This window comes from Cynocephalus volans, chromosome 4 (genome assembly GCF_027409185.1).
Source record: "Cynocephalus volans isolate mCynVol1 chromosome 4, mCynVol1.pri, whole genome shotgun sequence".
In the NCBI taxonomy this organism is placed as follows: Eukaryota; Metazoa; Chordata; class Mammalia; order Dermoptera; family Cynocephalidae; genus Cynocephalus; species Cynocephalus volans.
Window position 1 is genome coordinate 142,545,674 of NC_084463.1, and position 27,553 is coordinate 142,573,226.

The following is a 27,553-nucleotide window of genomic DNA, read 5'->3' on the forward strand; positions in this document are numbered from 1 at the left end:
TTCTCAGACAAACAAAAACTGTGGGAGTTCACCACCACACGACCACCCTTACAAGAAATTCTCAAGGGAGTACTGGGTTTGGTTCCTGAAAAATAACTACCACTGCCATAAAAACCCAAGAAAAATCAAAACCCACGAAAAATCAAAACCCACTAGTAAAATAAAAATGGCATTCATGAAGAGAAAACAAACAAAAATGCTATCTACAACCCAAGGAACCAATAAATACAGAAAACAAACAGGAAATCAGAAAGCAAGGAACAAAAGACACCTAAGACAACCAAACAATAATCAATAAAATGCTAGGAATAAATCAACACTTTTCAATAACAACTCAATGTAAATGGCTTAAATTCCCCAATCAAAAGACACAGACTGGCTGACTGGATTAAAAAGGAGGACCTGACTATACGCTGCCCTCAAGAGACCCACCTCACCCATAAAGATTCACATAGAATAAGAGTGAAAGGATGGAAAAGATTTACCATGCAAACAGAAAAGAAAAATGAGCTGGAGTAGTTATTCTTATATCTGACAAAATAGACTTTAAACTAAAAACCATAAAAAGAGACAATGAGGGACACTACTTAATGATAAAAGGACTGATCCATCAAGAAGACATAACAATCATAAATATATATGCACCCAATGTTGGAGCAGCCAGATTTATAAAACAAACTCTATTAGACCTAAAGAAGGAAATAGACACTAATACCATAATAGCAGGGGACCTGAACACCCCACTGTCAATATTGGACCGATCACCTAGGCAAAGAATCAGCAGAGAAACACAAGATCTAAACAATACTCTAGACCAATTGGACTTGACAGATATCTACAGAACATTCCATCCAACAACCCCAGAATATCCATTCTTCTCATCAGCACATGAATCACTCTCCAGGATAGATCATATATTAGGTCACAAGTCAAGTCTCAACAAATTCAAAAAAATTGGAATTATCCCATGTATTTTTTCAGACCGTAATGGATTAAAATTAGAAATTAATAACAAACAAAACTCTGGAAACTGTACAAACACATGGAAATTAAACAGCATTCTACTTAATGACATTTGGGTCCAAGAAGAAATCAAGCAGGAAATCAAAAAAGTTATTAAAACTAATGAAAATAATGATACATCATACCAAAACCTGTGGGATACTGCAAAAGCAGTACTAAGGGAGAAATTTATTGCAGTAAATGCTCACCTCAGAAGAATGGAAAGATGGCAGGTGAACAACCTAACACTTCACCTTAAAGAACTAGAAAAACAAGAACAATCCAAACCTAAAGTTAGTAGATGGAAAGAAATCATTAAGATCAGAGCAGAACTTAATGAAATTGAAACCAAAAGAGCAATACAAAACAACAATGAATCAAAAAGTTGGTTTTTTGAAAAGATAAATCAAGTTGACAAACCATTAGCATGGCTAACAAAAAAAAGAAGAGAGAAGATTCAAATAACAAAAATTAGACATGAAAAAGGTGATATTACAACTGATTCATCTGAAATACAAGGAATCATTCGAGACTACTATTACCAACTATACACCAACAAATTTGAAAATCTGGAGGAAATGGATAAATTCCTGGACACACACAAGCTCCCAAAACTGAGCCATGAAGACGTAGAAAATTTGAACAGACCAATAACAATAAAGGAGATTGAAGCTGTTATCAGAAGGCTCCCAACAAAGAAAAGCCCAGGACCAGATGGATACACAGCAGAATTTTACCAAACATTCAAAGAGGAATTGACACCGATTCTTTACAAACTATTCCAAAAGATTGAAACAGACGCAAAACTCCCAAACTCATTCTATGAAGCAAACATCATCCTGATACCAAAACCAGGTAAAGATATAACTAAAAAAGAAAATTACAGGCCAATATCCTTGATGAATATAGATGCAAAAATCCTCACTAAAATGCTAGCAAACAGAATACAGCAACACATACGTAAAATTATTCACCACGATCAAGTGGGATTCATCCCAGGGATGCAAGGTTGGTTCAATATAAGCAAATCAATAAATGTGACACACCATATTAATAAAATCAAACACAAGGACCATATGATCATCTCTATAGTTGCTGAAAAAGGAATTGATAAAATTCAGCACTCATTCATGACAAATACCCTCTATAAGTTAGGTATAGAAGGAAAGTATCTAAACATAATTAAAGCAATATATGACAAACCCACTGCCAATATCATCCTGAATGGGGAAAAGCTGAAAGCTTTTTCTTTAAGACCAGGAACTAGACAAGGATGCTCACTCTCACCACTCCTATTCAACATAGTGTTGGAAGTACTAGCCAGAGCAATCAGAGAAGAGAAGGAAATAAAGGGCATCCAGATTGGAAAAGATGAAGTCAAACTGTCCCTGTTTGCAGATGACATGATCCTATATATCGAACAGCCTAAAGCCTCTACAAAAGAACTCTTGGAGTTGATAAATGATTTCAGCACAGTAACAGGATACAAAATCAACACACAAAACTCAGCATTTCTATTCTTCAATAGTGAACATGCAGAAAGGGAAATCAAGAAAGCTTGCCCATTCACAATAGCCACCAGAAAAAAAAAAAAAACCTTAGGAATTGAGTTAACCAAGGATGTGAAAAATCTCTATAATGAGAACTATAAACCACTGCTGAGAGAAATTAGAGAGGATACAAGAAGATGGAAAGATATCCCGTGTTGTTGGATTGGAAGAATCAACATAGTGAAAATGTCCATTCTACCCAAAGTGATATACAAATTCAATGCAATCCTCATCAAAATTCCAATGACATTTTTCTCAGAAATGGAAAGAACTATCCAGACATTTATATGGAGTAACAAAAGACCATGCATGCCAAAGCAATGCTGAGCGAAAAAAAATAAAGCTGGAGGCATAACACTACCTAACTTTAAACTATACTACAAAGCTATAATAAGCAAAACGGTATGGTACTGGCATTAAAACAGACACACTGATCAATGGAATAGAAAAGACAATCCAGAAATCAACCCACACACCTACAGCCATCTGATCTTTGACAAAGGCACCAAGCCTATCCACTGGTGAAAAGACTGCCTCTTTAGCAAATGGTGCTGGGAGAACTGGATATCTATATGCAGGAGAATGAAACTAGACCCATACCTTTCACCATACACTAAAGTCAACTCAAAATGGATTAAAGAATTAAATATACACCCTGAGACAATAAAACTTTTTAAAGAAGACATAGGAGAAACACTTCAGGAAGTAGGACTGGACACAGACTTCATGAATATGACCCCAAAAGCACGGGCAACCAAAGGAAAAATAAACAAATGGGATTATATCAAAGAGCTTCTGCACAGCAAAAGAAACAATTAACAGAGTTAAAAGACAACCAACAGAGTGGGAGAAAATATTTGCAAAATATACATCTGACAAAGGATTAATATCCAGAATATATAAGGAAGTCAAACAACTTTACAAGAAAAAAGCAAGCAACCCAATTAAAAAATGGGCAAAAGAGCTAAGTAGGCATTTCTCTAAGGACGATATACAAATGGCCAACAGACATATGAAAAAATGCTCAACATCACTCAGCATTCGGGAAATGCAAATCAAAACTACACTGAGATACCATCTCACCCCAGTCAGGATGGCTAAAATCCAAAAGACTCTGAACGATAAATGCTGGTGAGCCTGTGGAGAAAAAGGAACTCTCATACATTGTTGGTGGGACTGTAAAATGGTGCAGCCTCTATTGAAAATGGTATGGAGGTTCCTCAAACAATTGCAGATAGATCTGCCATACGACCCAGCTATCCCACTGTTGGGAATATACCCAGAGGAATGGAAATCATCAAGTCGAAGGTATACCTGTTCCCCAATGTTCATCACAGCACTCTTTACAATAGCCAAGAGTTGGAACCAGCCCAAATGTCCATCATCGGATGAGTGGATACGGAAAATGTGGTACATCTACACAATTGAATACTACTCAGCCATAAAAAAGAATTAAATACTGCCGTTTGCAACGATATGGATGGACCTAAAGAGAATTATATTAAGTGAAACAAGTTAGGCACAGAAAGAGAAATACCACATGTTCTCACTTATTGGTGGGAGTTAAAAATAAATAAATAAATTCACACACACACAAAAAAAACTGGGGTGGCGGGTGGAGAAGACATAACAATTACAATTCCTTGAAGTTGATATGACAAGCAAACAGAAAGGACATTGTTGGGTGCGAGGGGAGAGCGGGAGGAGGGAGGGAGGTTTCAGTGATGGGCCACAATAATCAACCACATTGTATATGGATAACATAAAATGTTGAAAAAAAGAAAAATAAATAAGTAAATAAATAAATTAATTCATTAATAAAAAAGAGTGAAGGCTGGCTTAGGCAGGAAGGTGGATCGAGAATACCTAATGAGAGGAGATTGGGAGAAAGTCTTATTACTTGAACTTGTGTTCTTGGAAGATGACTTCATTCATTGCAGCTTTTCTTAGCTTTTCATAAATTTTAGCTGCTTTTCAATGTGTGGTCATGAAACTATAGATGCTCTGGGACTATCACATCAGAGATAGAAAATGCTGGGCGTCAGGTTGCTGCAGGCCTGGAGGGTTATACAAGGCATCTTCAGCTGTTCTTTCCTGACCCAGTATATGAAAAGGCTTCAATCTGAGTTTAGGTGTGATAGATGGATCTGTTAAGGATGAGAGTACAGGGCACATGGTCCCCAAGCACTTTTTCTCAATAAGAACTGATATACAGACATAAGGACTGATGTTTTCCCAGGCCACATATGCTAACACAACCATTGTTTTTTATAGTCCAGTTCCTTAGTAAGTTGCAATCTGTAAGTCAGTGGTTCGTACCCCTCTTCATTCATTCATGTATTCATCCATTAATTCATTAGTCAATGAACAACAATGAACAAGAAAGCGCCTGAGTTGATAAGTATAATGTTTTAATAGGAAAGGCAAGACTGAGCAAAACAATTTTCTGTGGAATAAGTGTTTTGAGAAGAGAACAGCAGGGTGTAGTAAGTAAAAAGGCGAAGGATGAGCTGAAACAAGGAGAAATAATGCTGACTTGGTCCAGCCAGTGTGATAGGAAAAAGGAGGATTCCAGAAATATTTAGGAAGTAGACGAAGCAGGACTTTGTGAGAGGCAGCAAGTGACATGAAGAAGAGATAACTCCTGGAAGACTTTCAGGTTTCTGGAGTGAGCATCTGCAGCAACAGTGCCATTTACTAAAATGGGAGTCCTTGAGGAGGTTTTTGAGAGTGAGGATCATTTAAGTTTGGGGTTCCTCTAGGATGTCCAAGTGGGGTTGTCAAGTTGATAGCAGGATATACAGGTCTGGGTTTCAGTAGAGCTCTGGACTGGAGATAGAGTTTGGAGATTAGTCATCTGTGAGTAGCAGTCTCATTGAAGCAGTGAGACTGGAGGTCATCCAAGGAGAATAGAAAGAATGTAAAGAGAAAACTGAAGACAGAGCTCTTTTGACTTCCCTTCCTTCTCATTAAAGACTGCGTGGAATGTATTGCTTGAAGGAGGGATATATTTTTGCATGGGTTTGGCCTTGTTCAGTAGAAATATAATGTAGGCCACATATGTAATTTTAACTTTTCTAGTAGCCACATTTTTTAAAATGTAAAAAGAAACAGGCAAACTTAATTTTAATAATGTTTTATTTTAACACACTATATCCAAATTATTTTAGCAAGAATCCAAAACCATTTTAGCATGTAATCAATACAAAATTATTGAAATATTTTGCATTCTTTTTTTCATACTTAGCCTTAGAAATTGAGTGCATATTTTATGCTTATAGCATATCTCAATTCAGACTAGCCACATTTTAAGTGCTCAATAGACATATATGGCTAGTGGCTACTATATTGGGCATCTCAGCTCTAGTTCGTCCTGACCATCTCTCATCCTCAGTTTGGGTGGGAGAGCCATGAATATAATTTCTAGATTTTTCTTAATGTTTTAAAGCAAGGGCAATTTTGCAGTGTCTGGCAAAGTTTGGAGATGTTTTTGATTCATTAATACTTAGTGAGGGGAGGATAGCTCTTCTGGCCTCTAGTGGGTAAATGTCAGGGATGCTGGTAAACATCCTACAATGCATATAGGACAGCCTCCCACAGTAAAGAATTATTGGCCCAAAATGTCAGTAGTGCTGAGATTGAGAAACCTTGCTTTAAAGTTATACTGTCATTAGGCAGTTCAGATTGAATACTAATTGAAACATACTCAACTTTGGTTTTGATTGCTAGTTGGATGCAGACCAATAATAAATATAATTATAGCTAATGTTTACATAAACCTTTAAAGTGTATAGTAGCGCTTTTGCATATATTATCTCCCTAGCCAGGCTATAAGTTAGTTTTCTTTGTACTCTACTACAGTTGTTTCCTTAATCATAAGCTTTATGTAATTATTATTGACATTTATTAGCAAAAACCATACTTATATTGCATTGTAATTTTAAATTGTTAAGATTTTTAAATTTGTTATAACACCTTTGTGAGCTAAATTTTATCTTATTACTAGGTTATATTTCAACTGTAATCTTATAGTTCCTTCTTCAGGGTGGGAATAACCCTCTAGAACTTGGGGTGGGGGGTCTAATGTTTATACTTTTTCTTATGATTACCTGGATTTCTAGCCCCTTCAACTTTTTTCTCTTCCTTGTCCCCATCCAGATGCCACTTATTTCCACCTCTGTCAGTAGGATTGAAATAATCTTATTTATTCTCCTTTCTCCTTCACTTAATGCAAGTCTCACCTTTATAACATTCTCTAAAATATTGTATGTATAGATTGATTTCTAGTAAGACCTAACAATCCATATTAAGTCATAGGAAGAAATTTTTTTCTACTGAGTATCAACAAAACTAGTAATGATAAAAAGAAAAATAAACCACCAAGGTACACACCATTTGTTTGAATAGCATTAAGGACCAAACCACAACCAGTGCTTAATAAAGAAAATATTTTCAGAATTACAAAGGAAAACACTAAAGCCCTTTGTCATGAAAGAAATAATACATGGAAGGAAAACAGCCATGAATTGTGTGAATTTACACTGAAAGGTCACCATAACTTGATGGGACTCCATAAATGCTTAAGGTTGAGAAGTAAAAAATAAGCATCTCCGAGTCTACTTTCAGGCAAATGCCAGGAAATACAGATTTCAGAAAGCTCATGAAACTTCAACCCTTTAGAGAAAATGACATCCTTACTGCTTTGAATAAGCACACAATTGGTTAACAAAATGTGATTGCTATAATGCCTACTTGATTCTTCAGGAGACTCTCATGTGTACTCCAAACTGGTTTAGAGGACTTTGCATGTGTACTCCAAACTGGTTTGGAGGACTTTGCACAATACATCCTGGGGAGGCATAATTTACCAAGGCTAAAGGAGTAGCCTTGGATTTGAAGTGTGCCATAGACAATACTTTTATCGAATTCTTCTATTATGACTTTTTAAACTTTTACAAAAGAGTGAGATTCTTTATTCTAGAAGGAGAAAGAAGGTCCTCTTAGAAAAATATAGTTTGTAATTCATTAAAAAAAAAATTATCCGTAGCTTTATTCAAGCTTTTAATGTATCATAGACAAGAATTTCCCCATGCCAAATGCCCTCGATGTCCTTTCCACCCAGTGTCATGGTTTATATAAGTTGTAGAATCAACAGAATTGCTTGGTACCAGATGACCTGTGTTGCCATGCTGGCTTATTGTATTCAGGACTATTTGTCATCCATTGACTTTTTTGATCCTATTTGCCCACAGTGCCTGTCATTTTAAGAGGTCTCATTTCGATAACAACTATATATATATAATAAAGGTCAGTTGATGGCAAAGAATCACTGATTGCAAAAGCTGAACTAGACCTTATTGTTCTTTCTTCCTATGCCCATTATAAGTGAATACTTGCTCCACTAATGTACCTGGTGAGTTATTTCATAATTAGTGTCCTTCGCTTCTCAGCTGGATGCAAACTCTTTGTTATCCTTGCCCATGTAACCACTTTCCTCATTAAACCTTATGGATTTTGGGAAGCACTTATGTTCTGTTTTTCTCCACTGGAATGTAGTATTTCCTAGAATGTTCTGGAATAGAGAAGAGTCAAATATAAATATTATATTTACTAAACTAAAAGATAGTTTGAGTTAAGGTCAGTCAACTCTGTCTCTTCGTAAACTTAAGTTTTCAGCATTTTTAAACAAAAGACTCAAGAGTATTTTTAGCTACTTGGGGAAAGGACTAGTTAGCTTCCAAATGGCAAACTCCTAGGAATGGAGTTTGGATTGGAGTCCAGAGATGGCTTCCTAATAATTCAGCCCTAAAGACAAAAGGAGGAAGAATAGATGTAGGCCTAGGAAAGGGAACCAAGGGGCTGCAGAAACTTTGCTGAGGAACACTTTTCTAGGAATTACTTGGAAGGAAGGGAAATTGAACATACTAGGAAGTTATGGAGCTTCCCAGTTCCAGTTGATTAAGAAAGTTACAAGCAGAAGAGTCTTGTTTCTTTAGATGTTTTAAAAATATATAAAGGTATGAATTATCTTCTTGCTGTTCTCAGGAACTTTACAAATTAGAAATTAGTAAATTGCCCTCTCTTGAAATGTAAATACTGCTGAAAGGACCAATGACATTTATTGTTCACATCTTATTGGTATTAGTATATTCAGTTTATTACCTGTCTACTTCTTGCTGGATCAGGAGCCCTGAGAAAATGGCTGTTTTAGTTAGTGAAAGACATGGAAAAATCATTTTGAAAAGGAGAAGGATAGGTTTAAGAGGAAACTGTAGTGGTAGGTTGGTGATTAGTGGGTTGCTGAGATGGGGGAAGAGCAGAAGGGTAAAATAAAGTTAGGTGCAAAGGTACCAAAGATAAACATTATGGACTGACAAATATTCCCCAGAACTCTGCCCCCTTTTTTTCCTGTAGCCCAAGTATAAAAGGATCAGGCTTAAGAAAGAGCAGAGGCTATTAACTTAGGTATGTAGGAAAGGAATATAGGAGCATGATAGGATGATAGTTCAGGGAGGGGGTGGAGTTTCTCTGTCATGCTAGGATATGATTTTTGAGTCTTCTAAGGGTTTACAACACATTCAGAATTTCCCTTTTGTAATACTGCAACCAAATTCTGTCACTAACCACCCAGAGTTAGCATAGACTGCACAGGTTTAAGGACACAGTCCTTAACAAGACTGTCCTCACTGCAGATGCCAGCTGCAACTTTGGGGGGTCCCCAGGCCACTTTTGGTCATCTGGCTACAAATTTGTGGGTTTCCTTGACCCCCTCAGGTTTGATAATTAGCTACAGTGATTCACAGAACTCAGGAAAGCACTATACTTATGATTATAGTTTTATTTTGAAGGATAAAAATCAGTATCAGCCGAATAAGAGACACACATAGGACACCTCACCTTCCTGGCATATCAATATGTTTACCAACCAGGAAGCTCCACTGGGCTTCAGTGTCCAGAGTTTTTATTGGGGTTTCATTGCGTAGGCATGATTGACTGAATCATTGGCCATGTGATTAAACCCGATCTCCAGCTATCCTCCCTTTTCCAGAGGTTGGGCTGGTTCAAAGCCCCAACCCTCTAGTCACATAGTTGGTCTTTCTGGTGACCAACCCCCATTCTAAGTCATCTTGTTAGCATAAAATCAGGTGTAATCCAAGGGCCCACCATGAATAACAAAGACACTCCTATCACTCAGGAAATTCCAAGAGTTTAGAACTTCTGTCCCATTAACAAAGATCAGACAAATTCTTTATTATGCAGCACCTTTCCTTCCCTATTTATTGATTGGTTTGTTCAATCAATGATGTACTAGTTCATTAAAACAAATAAAATTCTAGAGCTATAGCAGTAAGCAAAACAGACATTGTTTCTGCTTTCATAGTAGATAGCCATTAAACAAGTTTTTGGGAATATGTTGCATGTAATGAAAGAACATGTTGCTGAGGAAGCTAAGCTTGTCACAGATGGTCTCCCTGAGACAGTAGTACTTGAGTTGAAACCTGAAGGCTGGTTAACACTGGGGGAAGAGATGTGGGAAAGGCTTCCAGTTAAAAGAAACAGAGTGTATAAAAGCCCTGAAATGAATGTGTGTGGCATGTCGGAGAAAGGCCTGTAAATCTGGAGCAAGGATTTCAAAGGGGACAGTAGCAAGAGATGAGTCTGGGGATTAAGCAGAGCCAGATCATGAAAGTCTTTGAAAACCAGTTAATAGGTTTGGATTTTATTGGAAATACAATGGGAAGCCATCATAGAAGTTTAAGCATAAACGACAGCATATGAGAATTTTAGGAGATCATTCTGACTCCAAGTGGAAGAAGGCAAGAATTGATATGAGGTCATTTCAGCAATGAAACAAAGGTGATGATAGTTTATGTTAATTAGGATGATGGTATTGACAATGGATGGAAGTGGATTGACTAAGTCGTTTTGGAAATAGAAACAAGTCCAATTTCTGATGAGAGTCCTCATCAGAGGTCTTGAGTGAGGAATAACAATAGTTTTTTTAAAAAATCATCATTGCCAACATTCATTGGGCTTTTTTTATAAGCCAGGCATCATGCTAATGAATCTCATTTAATCTTCAACAACCCTAGGTAGATATTAATATATCTGTGCCCATTTTACAGACAGGAAACAAATTTACAGAGGTTAAATACATTGTCCAGAATTAGACAACTGTAATTAGCAACATCCGGGTTCTGACTTGAGCAACTGAGTGTGGTTTCCCTAAGACAAGGAAACCTGGATCAGGGGCAAATTTTGTAGAGAAAAATCATGATTCACTCTGGGATATGTAAAGCTTGAGAGGGCTGTGTGAAGTGGAGATTCAAGTAGACAGATCACTGGGCATGAATGCTCTTCTTTGCTGGAAGGCAGCCTTCTTTGTGTTAAATAAGGCAGAAGCCTGTTGTAGCCAATCATGGCAAGCTTAATAGGTATGTGATTTTTTAAATATACTAGGATGCTCATCAGGAACACTGTCCAACTAAGTATAGTGCCTTGTAGCTCCATTAGATGTGTTGACTGAGACTGGATTTCTAAAGTGAGCATAAGACTTTCAGAATTCAAATTTATTTCCTTTTATTCAAAAACCACTACTGGTATTAATTAAAGCAGAACCTGTAACTTAAAACTGGGTAATTAGCTTTGTGATTTCAGAAATATAAATAGAATTGTAAGTCATGAAATTGATTAATGTTCCTCTCATTAGCTAATGTTTAACTACCAAGCTCATGTCATCCTTCTTTCCTCATCCCCTCTTCCAATTTTATTTGTGGCAAACCTTACGTAGTTTTGTAATGAGTATCACACAGCAATTTATAATGAAACAGTGGAAATGAAATGTTCTGTTGTGTTGCTTCTGACTCAATCTTAATTTTTTAATTTCTGATTAAAGGCACTGTAAATTTAAAGCCTTGTAAACTCTCTTTTATTTGGAAATTGCTACTCACAAGTATATGAAAACTGTAAAGTTTGCAAAATGTTTTGCATGGTGTTCCAAATATCATCTGTCAGAGTATGAACATGTGCTAGCTACAGCAATTTGTTAAATAAGGCAAAGAAGGAATTCTCTTTGCACCATTTCCCAAACTCTCTCTATAGACTGTAAGACTAGATCTGCTTGAATGAATTGAAGAGGGAAGAGGAGCAATTAGGATAAATTTAATCAGCATAAAGAATTATTTTGGTTAACTGCTGCCCAGAGCTCTGTCTTTCAAAAGGATCTTTGTACTCTGATGCTGTCATATTTAATAAAAGCAAGGCCCTTTGTGTGGGGCAGAAAGAAGGAATTCAATAAATTTTTGTTGCATAAATGACCACACATCAGTAACAACTCTTCCTCCTCCATTTATTAACATATTAATATGTTAAGGCATGGGGTTAAAGATTTTATGCCTATTTTCTCATTTAAATCATTATCCCTATTTTATAAGTAAGGATAATGAGGAAACTGAGGCTTATCACAGTGAAATCACTTGCCTCTTGTCAGGAGCTGGTAGTAGTGGAGCCAGGACCGAAACCTGAGTCTGTTGAACTCTGAGGTTTGTACCTTTTTAGCTCAGAGACTCAAGATAAGAGAAGTTTCTCCCACTTTTGGTATATACGCTATTACTGAAGTTCATATTTTAAAACTTCAATTTATTTTGAAATGTAATTAGGTGGCAGAATTTTTTTCTAATCAGTTTTTATTAGTGAGCTCTAATGTTAAGTGCTAGAACTGGATTAGTGTGTTTAACTGCAAATATGACTGAAATGTAAACTTAACATCTTCTGCTTTGTTACAATGAGAAGGAAATAGAGGAGAATACTTTGCATTATTTGATATATATGGAGAAGCCCAACCATTAGGCAAAATATTTTTAAACCACCTTTATTTCTTAAGTCTCTGATTAATCTGGAAAAAAGAAGCAGATGAAGGTGGTCTGTGTGGGGTTACCCATATCTGTTATTATTATATTTGTTCAAATGGATTTTTATTTTCTAGTAATTTATTGTTTGCTTGTCTCTCATGTCCAACCCAGATACCGAAAATCTAATTTTCTAATGACATCATTATATCTCTATAGCAGCTGGTTTTGATAAAGGATTCTAAGTTCAGTGAGATTAGCAGCAAATGAATTTAGAAGAAACAGACATTTTAGTTTTTTTTTTTTTTTTAGTATGAGATGTGGGAATGATTTTTAAAAAGTAGTATAATAGAATATTGTTTAATATATTCTATTATAATAGGATAATAGATTATTTATATGACATTCAGAATTACTCCATGGATTTTCTGAGTCTTCAACATGCAACATTGATGTTGCTATTAGTGTTTTCTGAAGTTCTGGATGGAGGCTGTGGAGAGCTCACTGTCGATTCTTCCCTGCAGAGATCTAGAACTCCAAGAGGATCGCTCCTCTGCCCGCCACCACCTTCTCTTTCCACTTCCTTCATCCTTGTTCTTGGCCTATCTTCACCTCTGTTCTCTCTGCCTCATCTCTTCTCTTGAGCTCTCCCCAGTCTTAGAACTCTAGCAAGAAACTGATAGTTTATTACTTACTGTTCAAGGTCCTGCAGTGATTACTGGGACAGTGGTGGGAATTCTGAGATTACACAGCTATCCTGTTTTCTGAAAAACACAGTGTGTTACACAAGTGAAAGGGCTTTGCAAGTCACTGCAAAAAAGTTTAAATCTGTATCTGGTGCCTCATTTGAAGAATTCAAGATAACTCTCACTAATAAACATATTTAATGCTAAGTTAAATGCTACCATTTGGAAGGTATTTTCAGCTATGTGAATAGTGTTGGAACAACGTGTGGCACTGTTTGGTTTGGTAAATCTATAATGAATCCTGTAATATATACAGATGGCACGTGTGCACCTATTCATAATGAGATTAAATTATAATGGGAATATTTCTGTGCTTCAGTCCTACCCAAAGCCTGTCTTCTTCCTTTTGCAATTCCCTGAAAGCTTTCTTCCTGCTGTCTAGTTATTGCTGCCACCTAATGTCTGAAAATAAAATTGCAGTGGGTTTGCCTTCTCTAAAAGATTGGCATTACTCTGCAGTTTATGGAAATAACTATTTGACAGCAACAGTTGTTTTTTTCTGTACACTTAAATAATATCACTCAGAAGTGAATACTTATTGTGGAGACATTATTGGTAGCATACATCTCACAAGCAAAAGGTGGAACTAATCAAGCAGAAAGAGATTTAGAAGTTCTGATGCCTAGTATAGGACAAATTGCCAGTGTGACCTTGGCATATATTTACCCTCATAAAAATTGGACTCACTGCTCTGAAAGGCCTCTTCTAGCTTTAACTCTTTTTGTGTGGGTACTTTTGGTTATAAAAACATAGTATTTCTACATGATACTATTTATTTCTTTGGACTAAAGTTCTGTGTTGAGCATGTTTTCTTATAGAGCTATGTGTAATGTTCACATTTTCATGGTGTGAGTAGACATCTTTGATAGGTTTCCTTTGCTCACTTAGCAGAGACAAATCTGAGCACTCTATTCTGAATACAGCTTTAACCAGAATTACACTTTCCTGCTTGCTTAGTTATTCGTGGACTTCCTTAGCTCCACTTTGTACTTGTAGTACATATTAAGATTGCAAAGTCATCTGTGCTGCTTGTAGAGTTCCCATATTTTTTTTTAACCAAGTCTATATTTTTAAAGATTTATAATTATACTGTTTATTTTTCTTTAGCATTTTGAAATATAGCACTAATACTCCCATGGGCTAGAAAGAAATCTGGAGATAGAAAATTTTCTAGATGTGAGATAGTGAAGGGACATGGAATTTGCTGTACATGATGGAATTTCTCTTAAATTCTGAAGAATACTACAATTTGGCAGAACCTTTTCACAAGGATTCTGTTATCGTAAACTGACTTTGTAAAGAATATTTTGTTTATGTGTAGTGTTTTAACAGGTATTTTGGATGTTGCTGTTTCTCTTAGTCACACTCTTAAGTAAATTATTTATCCTTCATAATTCTGCAGTGGTTAAAGCAAAGTCAAATGAACATAAAACCTTATTTTCAACTAGTTTTGGCTTAATTGTTAACAGATCCTTTATAGAATTGATTCTAGGACCTCTGGTACGTAGAGAACTTATTGAGTAAAGTAAAAATGAATTTGGATCTGTTGTTATTAATTTAGATATTATCTCTATTCAGATGGGCACAAATCCTAATTAAATACAGTTTGCTTTGTCATTATCCTTTGTTTACATATTTTCAGACAGGTTTCAGTGGTCTTGTTCAAGCCATCCTGACTGAATTTTGCAAGTAAAATCTTCATATCACAGCCTCAAATGACTGGCTTACAGCTAAATACATAACGCTTATTGAGTTCCTTTGAACTACTAATTTTGTTAGTCTATTGAAAAAATTACTATTACTACTATCAGGTTTATCTGGCACAATTTCTTATAAGCTTTAGCAGACTGATCATAATTTTAATATCTTTTTACAACTGAAAGCTTTCTTGTCTAATACTTTACAGTTTTATTAAACATTGCTATCAAATTTCTGATTATTGTCCAGTTATTACTGTTTTTGTTTTTTTTTTCTGAATTGAATACTGGATGAAGGCACATGATGCCTAACATAGTGGTTAAGAGCTTAGCTTCTGAAGTCAAATTTCCTGATTTTGAATCACAGCCTTCTTTGCTGTATGACCCCAGACAAGTTATTTGACTGCTATAAACTTCAGTTTCTCAATATGTAAAAGGGAGATAATAATAACAGCTACCTAGTAATAGGAAGTACCAAACAGAATTGTTCAGAAATTAAATGTAGATAAGTAGATAAATAATCCATTTCATGAGTTATTTATTTAGTTAACAACACAAATTCCAATTTATTTTATTTATTTTTTGATTCCTGCAAATGTTCCCTAGTCTGGGTTTAACTTTGTCTTTCCAGGACTAGGGAAAACCTCAGGATATCTGAGTGTTAAAGTCATGTACTTAATTATGTATATGTTTATTCACATCTTGTCTATTGTCTTGTAGCTCCAACCTTAGGTTAAATGATTGGGAAGGGGGGATGCTAGGACAACTAAGACATGAGCTCAACTTTCAATGGATGGTTGATTGAAGATGTTTAGTCTGATCCACTCTCTTGGCTGCCAGAAGGAAGCCTTCACTCACTTCCCAGATGAAGGCAGGCTCACCAGGAATCCACTCTCATGGCACTCTGTACTTTGTAATGTTTGGAATGAAATAATTCTTTGGTTCTTCTGTTGAGTGCCTTTCTCTTCCTTCTAGATTGTATGCTCCATGATGCCAGAAACTGTTTTCCTTTCTCCCTTTTCTAATTCCTAACACACATCTTGCCCAGAAGTGTGTGGCCAGTATTTATTGAATGATTAAATTAGCTCTCATTTTGGAGAGGAAAAGGTGAGATGCATATCATCCATGACTTATCCCAGGCCACAGATTTTTGGAAACAGTTACAACTAGAACTCAGGTTTGCAGTCTCCTAAACCACAGTACTGTCTGTTGTTTCTACTACATTATGAAAATTTAAGATCTAGAGAAGAGTTAAGCAGTATCTACAGATAAGTGTATTACAGAGGCAGAATGCCCATGTCCCATTGGGCTATGGAAAGTGGGAGGCAAGTATAAATACTATTGTCAGGGATTGGGTGGTAAGTACAGAAAGGCTTAATGAAGGAAGAGACATTTGAAATGAACTTTTAAGGGTGGATAGATTTTGGATAGAAAGGTGTGGGAAAGGTCACTCCAGCCGTAAACAGTATTTTATGTAATTGTGGGTATCATTTTAGTCTTGATATCTTTAACCCCATTATTTCAATAAATCTTTAAAATATATATGTTAGCTAATGATCTTTTCTTATTTCAGTGAACAATGTGGGAATGTCATATGAGTATCCTGAATACTTTTTGGACCTTCCTGACTTGGACAATGTAAGACTTTCTTTGTATATTATGGTAACGAAAAGAATGTACACAGGTATTGGTGAGACAATATGGTATAATGATTTAGACTGTGAGCACTAGAGTCCAGCACTCTGGCTCTTCAACCTACTTGCTACCTGGGGATGATCCTAACCATACTTAGTATCAGTTTCCTTGCCCATAAAATTAGCAACTTCATAGGAATGTTTAGAAGAATTGAATGTGAAAATATTTATAGCCTCATTTATTCAATGCCAGTTTCAATAATAGCTCTGGTTTTTTTATTACTGTTATTTTTATTTTTATTCTATCAAACAGCTCTATTTTAAGTATTAGGATTCTAACTATCAATTTAAAAATCATAAATATGTTAAAATACAGCAACATGGTTGATTCAGGTAAACCAGCTCTACCAAAGTGAAAGCTATATCCATGATGCATGTGTAATCCTTTAATGAAAACTAGAAAAGCATATCATTGAAGGACGATGTAAATTTTTTAAAATTATTGAAAATATTAGATTCAATAATTTCTGCTCTCCATATTAGCAGAGGGGAAGTCACAAGGTTTTTACTTATTTTAGATTTAATGTGTCTTTTTTCTTCCAAGTTTTACTTGTATCTGTACCTTGGATTTTGCATGAATTGTTACTGTTGTTAGAAAAATACCATAACTCTGAGAGTAAAATAATATCTGCCTCTCCACCCAACTCCTATCATTTTCCAAGTGCTCTGAAATATCTGGGGAAACTTCCAGCGCATCTCTAGATTACTCAAGTGTGTCTCTAATATGGTCACTTCCATGATCAAATCTATATAAAATTTTCAATTTTTTTTTTTGCAGACAATCAAGAAACTGATAAATGTTAATGTTCTTTCTGTTTGTAAGGTAAGCAGCTTTTTATAACTGTGTCACCTTTCTTTGGTTCTTTCTACTTAAAGACACTGACATTATCAGCTTGTTCATTTCAGTCACCTCTTGTGTAGATGTGTATATGTATTCCAGATGAGAGTGTTCTATTAACATATGTCTTCAGGAAGTAGAAAGAACTGAACACCAGCTTTTTAGCAACTGAGCATTTATTAAATCACTTCTATATGCCAACTCTGTAGTAGGCACTGGGACTACAAAAGCTAATCTTTAATTAATTAGACTGCAGATTGATTTTTACAAAGATTTCATCCACAAGCTATTTCTCACTGATAAATTATTTCCATTTTGTCTCTCCTGTGATACATTTAAGTTGATGTTGTGGTAGAGTATTGTATGGTAAGTATGGGACTTTAAAGTAATGAGTGATTTTTGTTAGCCACACATAATAACTAGTCTAGTTGCTAAGCATGCGTGATAGCCATGTCACCTGTAAATGCCAACGAAAGACGACATAGCTAATACCTGCCAAAAGGAAGAAGAGCTAGCAAATATGAGCAACTTAATATAATTTTTCCTTATATTTTAACAATAACTAGAAAAAGATACCATGCCTTCATTATACATACCAGACTGGTGAAAAATATTGCCTGAGGCACAGTTCCCACAGGCAATGTCAGAAACTTTAAATTTGAACATATTTATGGAAAGCCAAATTCATTTTCAGTAATTCATATACACTAGTTTATTTAAGGAAATCAAAAAATTTTTAACTCAAAACTATTAGGATTGACCAGATAAACATAAATAAGACCTTAATTATTAATTTTCACATTATGGCATAGTGTTGGTCTTTTTCTCTATCGTGAATGTTTAAAGAAAAATTCTCCTTGTGTCTTCATGTCCTGAAAGAAACCATAAACCTTACATGGTTGATATCAAGTCCAAGAATGCAATAATCTTATGTTTTGCCCAACTTTTCATGTATGACTATGCCTGTCCCTGTGTAATATATGTGTAGTTTAAAAGTGGTAATTCAATTTTTTAAGACAAATAACATTTGATAGCTTGCTACTTAAAGGCACCTCAAATGAGTTATATTGTAAAATGACAAATAATTTTGTAAAACAAATAATCACTCCCACTGTATCTTTCCTTTTGTTGTTATTAACCAAGTTTGTTTCTCACATAAGATTCATTTTGGGTGAGGTACAAGTGGAAGTGTGAGTAGATTCGGAGCAAGAACCTCATGCACAAAATTGATGCTTTTACAACATAGTTGATGTGAATATGTCTGTATAATTTTAAAGGTATTTTTCCTTAGCATATTTATTTATATAAATGTAATCATTCCTTAATAATCTGTATGAGGTTTCAAGTTAATTAAATAACTCCACCATTTATTGTTTATATTGGACCTTTGGCAAATTACTTAACCTCTGTGCTTCAGTTTTTAAATTGAGTCTTTAAATTGAAGATGATCTCGTTCTTCACAGAGTTGTTGTGGGAATTAAACAAGGCAATGCATATAAACCTTTTAGAACAGTGCCCAGATCATAGTAAGGGATCGTAGGTAATCACAATTACTATGATGGTAGTTAATCTCAGAGCTGATAAAGATGTTTAGTAAATGTGTGCGACTGTGACTTAATTTTTAGTAAGTAAAGTGTTTTAATCAAAATTAATCATACTTATGGTCTACAATTTGTATATATTGTAGTTTTGTCTTTCGAAATGGCCAATGTGTACTATTCTTTTGATGACCTTTTCTAGTCCATTTGGCCAAGTGCTTGAAAATAATGAGTGTTAATGTGCCTGTGTTTCATAATATGTCATACTGACTTAATGACAAAATATGTTCAAGTGTTTAAATTGTATTTTGTAGAATTGTTAATACTAGCTACAAATTAGTCTTCTGATAATTTTAACTCATCTGTCAGATAAACTATGTAAGGTTTTCACTCTAGCTCTACTAGTGTTTTCTCTTGTAAGCTCCTGCTCGTCTACACTTATGTGTTTGTATGCCCTTACAGTGTAAAATCCTGGCCTCCTCTGTCTCCCAGAACATGAATTTTTGGCTGGCAGTCTGCAGAATATTAATGCTAGAAGGCCAAGGCCCTGCCCTTGATCTGTGAGAACCAGTCAACTTGCTGAGCTCCATAGCCACAGACTGCATCCTTCATGTAGCATCTGAGCACAGTTCAGCATGTGTGATGATCACATCATGTCTCTGCTTAAAGACCAAATAGTGCAGGGGGAAAGTGTGGATAAAACAGCACAAATCCAGTAGCACCAGAGTCACTTTGAGTTTTCTAAAAATAATGACGCAAATAAAAACGAGGCACTGTTCCTAATATCCTGACAAACTATAAAACTCTTTTCTTACCCCTTCATTCTTCCTGTTCCCGTTTCTTTTTTCACATTGGCATATTTACACTTGTTCCCATGAAGTGACTTAGTGGAGACAAATGCTAATTTATTAAACACTTGTGAACCATATTGATGGGAAGTATCACCTGCAGTAGAATTGGATATATGCTTAAATTTTTGTACGTAATCTTCCTTCTGCAAACCAAATCCCACTTAAAAAACACTAAGGGAGCTGGCTATTTAAGATACTTCTTCATTAAGCCAAATAATCATCCCTTAATTTATCTTTAGTATGTATCTGAATTTTTCTGTACCTTTGCGATATGCACTTTTAATGGAAAAACAGTTCAAAACTCTTGATTTGTGGAATCAGTGGATGATGGAATCAGTAACATCTGGAGGACAGCCAATTAGTTTTTGTTGTACTGTAGGAAGGATGAATGTAGGTACCATCTCTGTGGCACACTTGACTAGTAACCATTCAGATCTGACAGTGGTTTGGCTGGAGCAGTGGGAGGTGAGTGATGTGCAGTGCTTAACCAGCAGGAAGGAGAAGGAAGTTAGGGCATGATTGTGAAGGACCTTGAGTGCTCTGCTCAAGGGTACAGAGAGCCATAGAAAGTATTCAAGGAGAGATAAGGTGTGATCTGCTCTGTCTCAGAAAGGCAGTTCTGGTGGCAGAATGACATGGCAACACATATTTTATAGTATATGTGTTTATCTTACTTATGCTGAGAAAAAGGCATTCACCTTGATGAAGTTTTGTGTGTGACGCTTCTAGGTTTAGGGCTCTTTCGTTCTGCTGTGATTTGCCCTATGGTATGTTTTGATGAATTGCACCTATTGTTCTTTAGTTGACTGTGCGTTATGCTGCATAGCCAGGGCCACGTTTTCAGTAGCAATGGCTGTTTGGAACCCTGGGGTAACTTAAAAGAAGATGAAAACTGGTCTGCTACAGAATCATAGAAGGTTTTATGATAGCTGGACATCAGGGGAACTAGAGCATGGATGTCTGCAGCTTAATGCCACAATAAATTTATCCAAAAAGGCTTATATAAGAAAGAGAACAACCTCTTCTTACCATCAATGTTGGTCCAAGTTTTATCTCCTTGCCAAACCACATGATAGGGAATAACTGGCTGAGGAAACTGGCAAAATCAGCTTATCAGCTGGCCCTTGTGACTTGGGGTTTGTGCCCCTAATTTGGAGATGTTTGCTGGGTATGGTCCCAGTATCTTGTAAGTCCTATGCTATGCCATGAGCATTGAATTACATGGCCTTACATTCCTTCAGGTCCATATACTCCTGTCCTATATCAGTTGAAGTTAGATAATCCCAGTAGAGGATAAAAGTGAAGTATCCTGAGACCAAAGGAATTGCAGGCTATCACCAGAGAAAGTAGTGGTGATATGGTCCAGAAGAATATTGTGGGAGAAATATTAACCACAATAGTTTTCACTATAGACTCCTGATATTTTATCATAAACAGCTCTCCCAGACCATTTAGCTCTCCAGTTCCATATGATTGTTTCACTTTTAAATTTTATGCAGTAATTTAGGTTTAGTCCTTTCTTCCCTCTCATCTCAGTGGCTTATTTAACTGGGCTTTCCCTTTCCCAGGGATGTTTGGAAACTTTGTTGCCTACTTTTCCAGTTTTGCTCTCAAGTCTTTTGGGGATAAGTTTACTCCTGTTCTTGTTACTTGCAGAGCAGTTAGTTATGTGGTGTAGAAATTCTGTGTAGGTGACCCATATGCCAGCTAGATCAATCTCAAACTGGAAGAGAAGTCTTAGTGAGCAGGGCATTTTTCTTATGATTTCTGATGCTCCGTGACTAAAGTCTAAGGTAAATCTTATTTCTCATCAAGAGCAATGACCTTCACACCAGAAATGGCAGAGTTTAGAGACAGTCAAACCTCAAGGTATTGAACCACACCCTTCTAAAATAATTCCAGTTTTCTTCAGCAAATGGTGCTGGGAGAACTGGATATCCATATGCAGGAGAATGAAACTAGACCCATACCTTTCACCATACACTAAAGTCAACTCAAAATGGATTAAAGAATTAAATATACACCCTGAAACAATAAAACTTCTTAAAGAAAACATAGGAGAAACACTTCAGGAAGTAGGACTGGACACAGACTTCATGAATATGACCCCAAAAGCACGGGCAACCAAAGGAAAAATAAACAAATGGGATTATATCAAACTAAAGAGCTTCTGCACAGCAAAAGAAACAATTAACAGAGTTAAAAGACAACCAACAGAGTGGGAGAAAATATTTGCAAAATATACATCTGACAAAGGATTAATATCCAGAATATACAAGGAACTCAAACAATTTACAAGAAAAAAACAAGCAACCCAATTAAAAAATGGGCAAAAGAGCTATAGGCATTTCTCTAAGGATGATATACGAATGGCCAACATATGAAAAAATGCTCAACATCGCTCAGCATTCGGGAAATGCAAATCAAAACCACACTGAGATGCCATCTCACCCCAGTCAGGATGGCTAAAATCCAAAAGACTCTGAACGATAAATGCTGGTGCGGTTATGGAGGAAAAGGAACTCTCATACATTGTTGGTGGGACTGTAAAATGGTGCAGCCTCTATTGAAAATGGTATGGAGGTTCCTCAAACAATTGCAGATAGATCTACCATATGACCCAGCTATCCCACTGCTGGGAATATACCCAGAGGAATGGAAATCATCAAGTCGAAGGTATACCTGTTTCCCAATGTTCATCACAGCACTCTTTACAATAGCCAAGAGTTGGAACCAGCCCAAATGTCCATCATCAGATGAGTGGATACGGAAAATGTGGTATATCTACACAATGGAATACTACTCAGCTATAAAAAAGAATGAAATGCTACCATTTGCAACGACATGGATGGACCTAGAGAGAATTATATTAAGTGAAACAAGTCAGGCACAGAAAGAGAAATACCATATGTTCTCACTTATTGGTGGGAGCTAAAAAAAATAAATGCACACACACACACACACACACACACACACACACACACACACAACCCAAAAACGGGGGTGGGGGGGAAGAAGACATAACAATTACAATTCCTTGAAGTTGATATGAGAAGCAAACAGAAAGGACATTGTTGGGAGGGAGGAGGGAGGGAGGTTTTGATGATGGGCCACAATAATCAACCACATTGTATATCGACAAAATAAAATAAAAACTAAGCAAATAAAAAATAATAATTCCAGTTTTATGCCTGGAAGGATATCCATCACAGCATACTGAGAGAATGTGCAAATGAAATTATTGAACTGCTGTTGATTACTGTTGGGGAAATCATGGAACATGGGAGAAGTGACACAACTCCAGAGGCAGGCGCATATGGGTCTAACTTCAAACAGGCTGTACATTGAGTTCCACATCAGTCCAAAGACATGTTTTAAAACTTCTTGTTTGTACTGTTTATTTCTGATTTGAGATCACTTGTTTTAACGTCTGCTAAATGTGAAGTTGCCTTCTTTCTCAGCGCCAAACTGTTCTTTGATTCCTTTAATTAGAATTTTAAGACTTCAAAAGACTGTAGACTCTTCACTCGTTTTTGGATGAGCTCTGCCCAAACAATATTACCTGAACTGCCTCCAGCCCCTATGAGGGTGGGAAAGTGGATTCCCTTCACATGATCCTGAGCTTTGAAGCTGCTGCTGGGCTTGGTAAATAAGGTGGAAGCTGGGGACTGGCCCTGCCCACAGTTGAAACCCTTAAAAAATTTGTGGGCTACCATTCTGACAAATAGAGGGGGTGTTCCAACCTTCCTTATTACTTTTTCTTAGAGCAGAGGAGGAAAATAGGTGGGGGTGTGGCCAAAAGTAAAATTTGTTAACAACCTCTGCTCAGAGTTTTGTTCTTTGTTTTTTGGAGGGATGAGAGGAAGAATCTCAAGCAGGGGATAATAATTTAGTTCTTCCTTCATCAGATATTTAACCAGGGTGGGGACTTGAAACCGTGTTTTATTAGGGGTAGGGAGCCTTCCTGACCCCTCCAGACTGAATTAGGTCTCTCAGTCATGCAATTCCTTCACACAGGCATGCCTTCCCTTCAGTCAGCGTTTCGTTTTTAGTTTAGAGTCTCTCTACAGACTGAAAGCACCATGAGGGCTGGTACCACATCCTTTCCATTCCCTGCTGTATCCTAGCCCTGGGCTTTCACATGTGGCAGGTCTACAACAAATGTTTTTTGAATAAATAAATTAATGAACTTTAAAACTGAAAAATCCTAGTTTTTTGGGAATAAAGGGTCTCTCTGATAGTATGTGGTCCTAGAGGGTTGAACTTGGATCACTTGTTGACATTTACATTGAAGTAAATTGTGAGAACTTCTTAATCTTGGGATCTGCTGGAAGTGGAATGGGCAGAAGACAAGTCCTCCTTGTGATTCTGGGTCAAAGGTTGCAGACTAATGGTCTGCAGGCTTGTATGTGGCCTACCAATGTATTTTGGTTGGCTCAGTTTTCAAAATTAGGAAATTTCACACCCAGATTTCTAGCTTCTCTTGGAAACAATCTGAAAATCAAATAACACAGGCCTGAATAACGCATGGCAACAAGTTACTAGAGCTGAGTAGCAGCTGACGATGCTGAGCACTTAGGCCTGCACTCCCAGATCACTCCAGTCCCCACTAGTCTCTATTGTCTGAATTACCTACATGGCCCTTTTAGGCATTTAAGCTTGAGTTCCCATGTTCCGGGTGACTCCAAATGTCCTATCTACTCAAAGTTAATAAATGGTTGGTGGAGTTAAGGGATTAGAGCGTTTTTTTTTTTTTTTTTTTTTAATTTTATTTTGTCGATATACAATGTGGTTGATTATTGTGGCCCATTACTGAAACCTCCCTCCCTCCTCCCTCTCCCCGCTCCCACCCAACAATGTCTTTTCTGTTTGCTTGTCATATCAACTTAAAGGAACTGTAGTTGTTATGTCTTCTTCCCCCCCGCCCCACCCGGTTTTATTTCTATGTGTGTGGGAATTTATTTATTTATTTTCAGCTCCCACCAATAAGTGAGAACATGTGGTATTTCTCTTTCTGTGCCTGACTTGTTTCACTTAATATAATTCTCTCAAGGTAGATCCATGTTGTTGCAAATGTCACTATTTCATTCTTTTTTATAGCAGAGTAGTATTCCATTGTGTAGATATACAACATTTTCCGTATCCACTCATCCGATGATGGACCTTTGGGCTGGTCCTAACTCTTGCCTATTTAAAGAGTGCTGCGATGAACATTGGGGAACAGGTATACCTTCGACTTGATGATTTCCATTCCTCTGGGTATATTCCCAGCAGTGGGATAGCTGGGTCATATGGTAGATCTATCTGCAATTGTTTGAGGAACCTCCATATTTTCCATAGAGGCTGCACCATTTTACAGTCCCACCAACAATGTATGAGAGTTCCTTTTCCTCCGTAACCACGCCAGCAGTTTTTTTTTTTTTTTTTTAAATTTTATTTTGTCAATATACATTGTGGCTGATTATTGCTCCCCATCACCAAAACCTCCCTCCCTTCTCCCTCCCCCCACCCCCCCAACAATGTCCTTTCTGTTTGCTTGTCGTATCAACTTCAAATAATTGTGTTTGTTATATCTTCTTCCCCCCCCCTCCGGTTTGTGTGTGTGTGTGTGTGTGTGTGTGTGTGTGTGTGTGTGTGAGTGAATTTATATATTAATTTTTAGCTCCCACCAATAAGTGAGAACATGTGGTATTTCTCTTTCTGTGCCTGACTTGTTTCACTTAATTTAATTCTCTCAAGGTCCATCCATGTTGTTGCAAATGGCAGTATTTCATTCGTTTTTATAGCTGAGTAGTATTCCATTGTGTAGATGTACCACATTTTCCGTATCCACTCATCCGATGATGGGCATTTGGGCTGGTTCCAACTCTTGGCTATTGTAAAGAGTGCTGCGATAAACATTGGGAAACAGGTATACCTTCGACTTGATGATTTCCATTCCTCTGGGTATATTCCCAACAGTGGGATAGCTGGGTCGTATGGTAGATCTATCTGCAATTGTTTGAGGAACCTCCATACCATTTTCAATAGAGGCTGCACCATTTTGCAGTCCCACCAACAATGTATGAGAGTTCCTTTTTCTCCGCAGCCTCGCCAGCATTTATCGTTCAGAGTCTTTTGGATTTTAGCCATCCTAACTGGGGTTAGATGGTATCTCAATGTGGTTTTGATTTGCATTTCCCGGATGCTGAGTGATGTTGAGCATTTTTTCATGTGTCTGTTGGCCATTTGGATATCTTCCTTAGAGAAATGCCTACTTAGCTCTTTTGCCCATTTTTTAATTGGGTTGCTTGTTTTCTTCTTGTACAGTTGTTTGAGTTCCTTATATATGCTGGATATTAATCCTTTGTCAGATATATATTTTGCAAATATTTTCTCCCACTCTGTTGGTTGTCTTTTAACTCTTTTAATTGTTTCTTTTGCTGTGCAGAAGCTTTTTAGTTTGATATAATCCCATTTGTTTATTTTTCCTTTGGTAGCCCGTGCTTTTGGGGTCGTATTCATGAAGTCTGTGCCCAGTCCTATTTCCTGAAGTGTTTCTCCTATGTTTTCTTTAAGAAGTTTTATTGTTTCAGGGTGTATATTTAAATCCTTAATCCATTTTGAGTTGATTTTAGTATACAGCGAGAGGTATGGATCTAGTTTCATTCTCCTGCATGTAGATATCCAGTTCTCCCAGCACCATTTGCTAAAGAGGCAGTCTCTTCCCCATTGGATAGGCTTGGTGCCTTTGTCAAAGATCAGATGGCTGTAGGTGTGTGGGTTGATTTCTGGATTGTCTTTTCTATTCCATTGATCAGTGTGTCTGTTTTAATACCAGTACCATACCGTTTTGCTTATTATAGCTTTGTAGTATAGTTTAAAGTTAGGTAGTGTTATGCCTCCAGCTTTATTTTTTTTGCTCAGCATTGCTTTGGCTATGCGTGGTCTTTTGTTATTCTATATAAATGTCTGAATAGTTCTTTCCATTTCTGAGAAAAATGTAATTGGAATTTTGATGGGGATTGCATTGAATTTGTATATCACTTTGGGTAGTATGGATATTTTCACTATGTTGATTCTTCCAATCTAAGGGCATGGGATATCTTTCCATCTTCTTGTATCCTCTCTAATTTCTCTCAGCAGTGGTTTGTAGTTCTCTTTATAGAGATTTTTCACATCCTTGGTTAACTCAATTCCTAAGTATTTTATTTTTTTGGAGGCTATTGTAAATGGGCAGGCTTTCTTGTTTTCCCTTTCTGCATGTTCACTATTGGAGAATAGAAATGCTACTGAGTTTTGTATGTTGATTTTGTATCCCGTTACTGTGCTGAAATCATTTATCAACTCCAAGAGTTCTTTTGTAGAGGCTTTAGGCTGTTCGATATATAGGATCATGTCATCTGCAAACAGGGACAGTTTGACTTCATCTTTTCCAATCTGGATGCCCTTTATTTCCTTCTCTTCTCTGATTGCTCTGGCTAGTACTTCCAACACTATGTTGAATAGGAGTGGTGAGAGTGGGCATCCTTGTCTAGTTCCTGTTCTTAAAGGAAAAACTTTCAGCTTTTCCCTATTCAGGATGAAATTGGCAGTGGGTTTGTCATATATGGCTTTAATTATGTTGAGATACTTTCCTTCTATACCTAACGTATAGAGGGTCTTTGTCATGAATGAATGTTGAATTTTATCAAATCCTTTTTTGGCATCTATAGAGATGATCATATGGTCCTTGTGTTTGATTTTATTAATATGGTGTGTCACATTTATTGATTTGCTTATGTTGAACCAACCTTGCATCCCTGGGATG

At 36.7% G+C, this 27,553-nt stretch overlaps 1 protein-coding gene across 1 annotated transcript in view; it reads left to right on the forward strand.

The window, feature by feature from the left end:
• Positions 1–27,553, forward strand: part of HSD17B12 (hydroxysteroid 17-beta dehydrogenase 12) — a 168,375-nt gene that overhangs the window by 101,451 nt on the left and 39,371 nt on the right. Inside the window, exons 5-6 of the mRNA XM_063093393.1 lie at positions 16,417–16,481; positions 17,316–17,360. Coding sequence (XP_062949463.1) covers positions 16,417–16,481; positions 17,316–17,360 — 110 coding nt within the window. The remainder of the gene's footprint in view (positions 1–16,416; positions 16,482–17,315; positions 17,361–27,553) is intronic.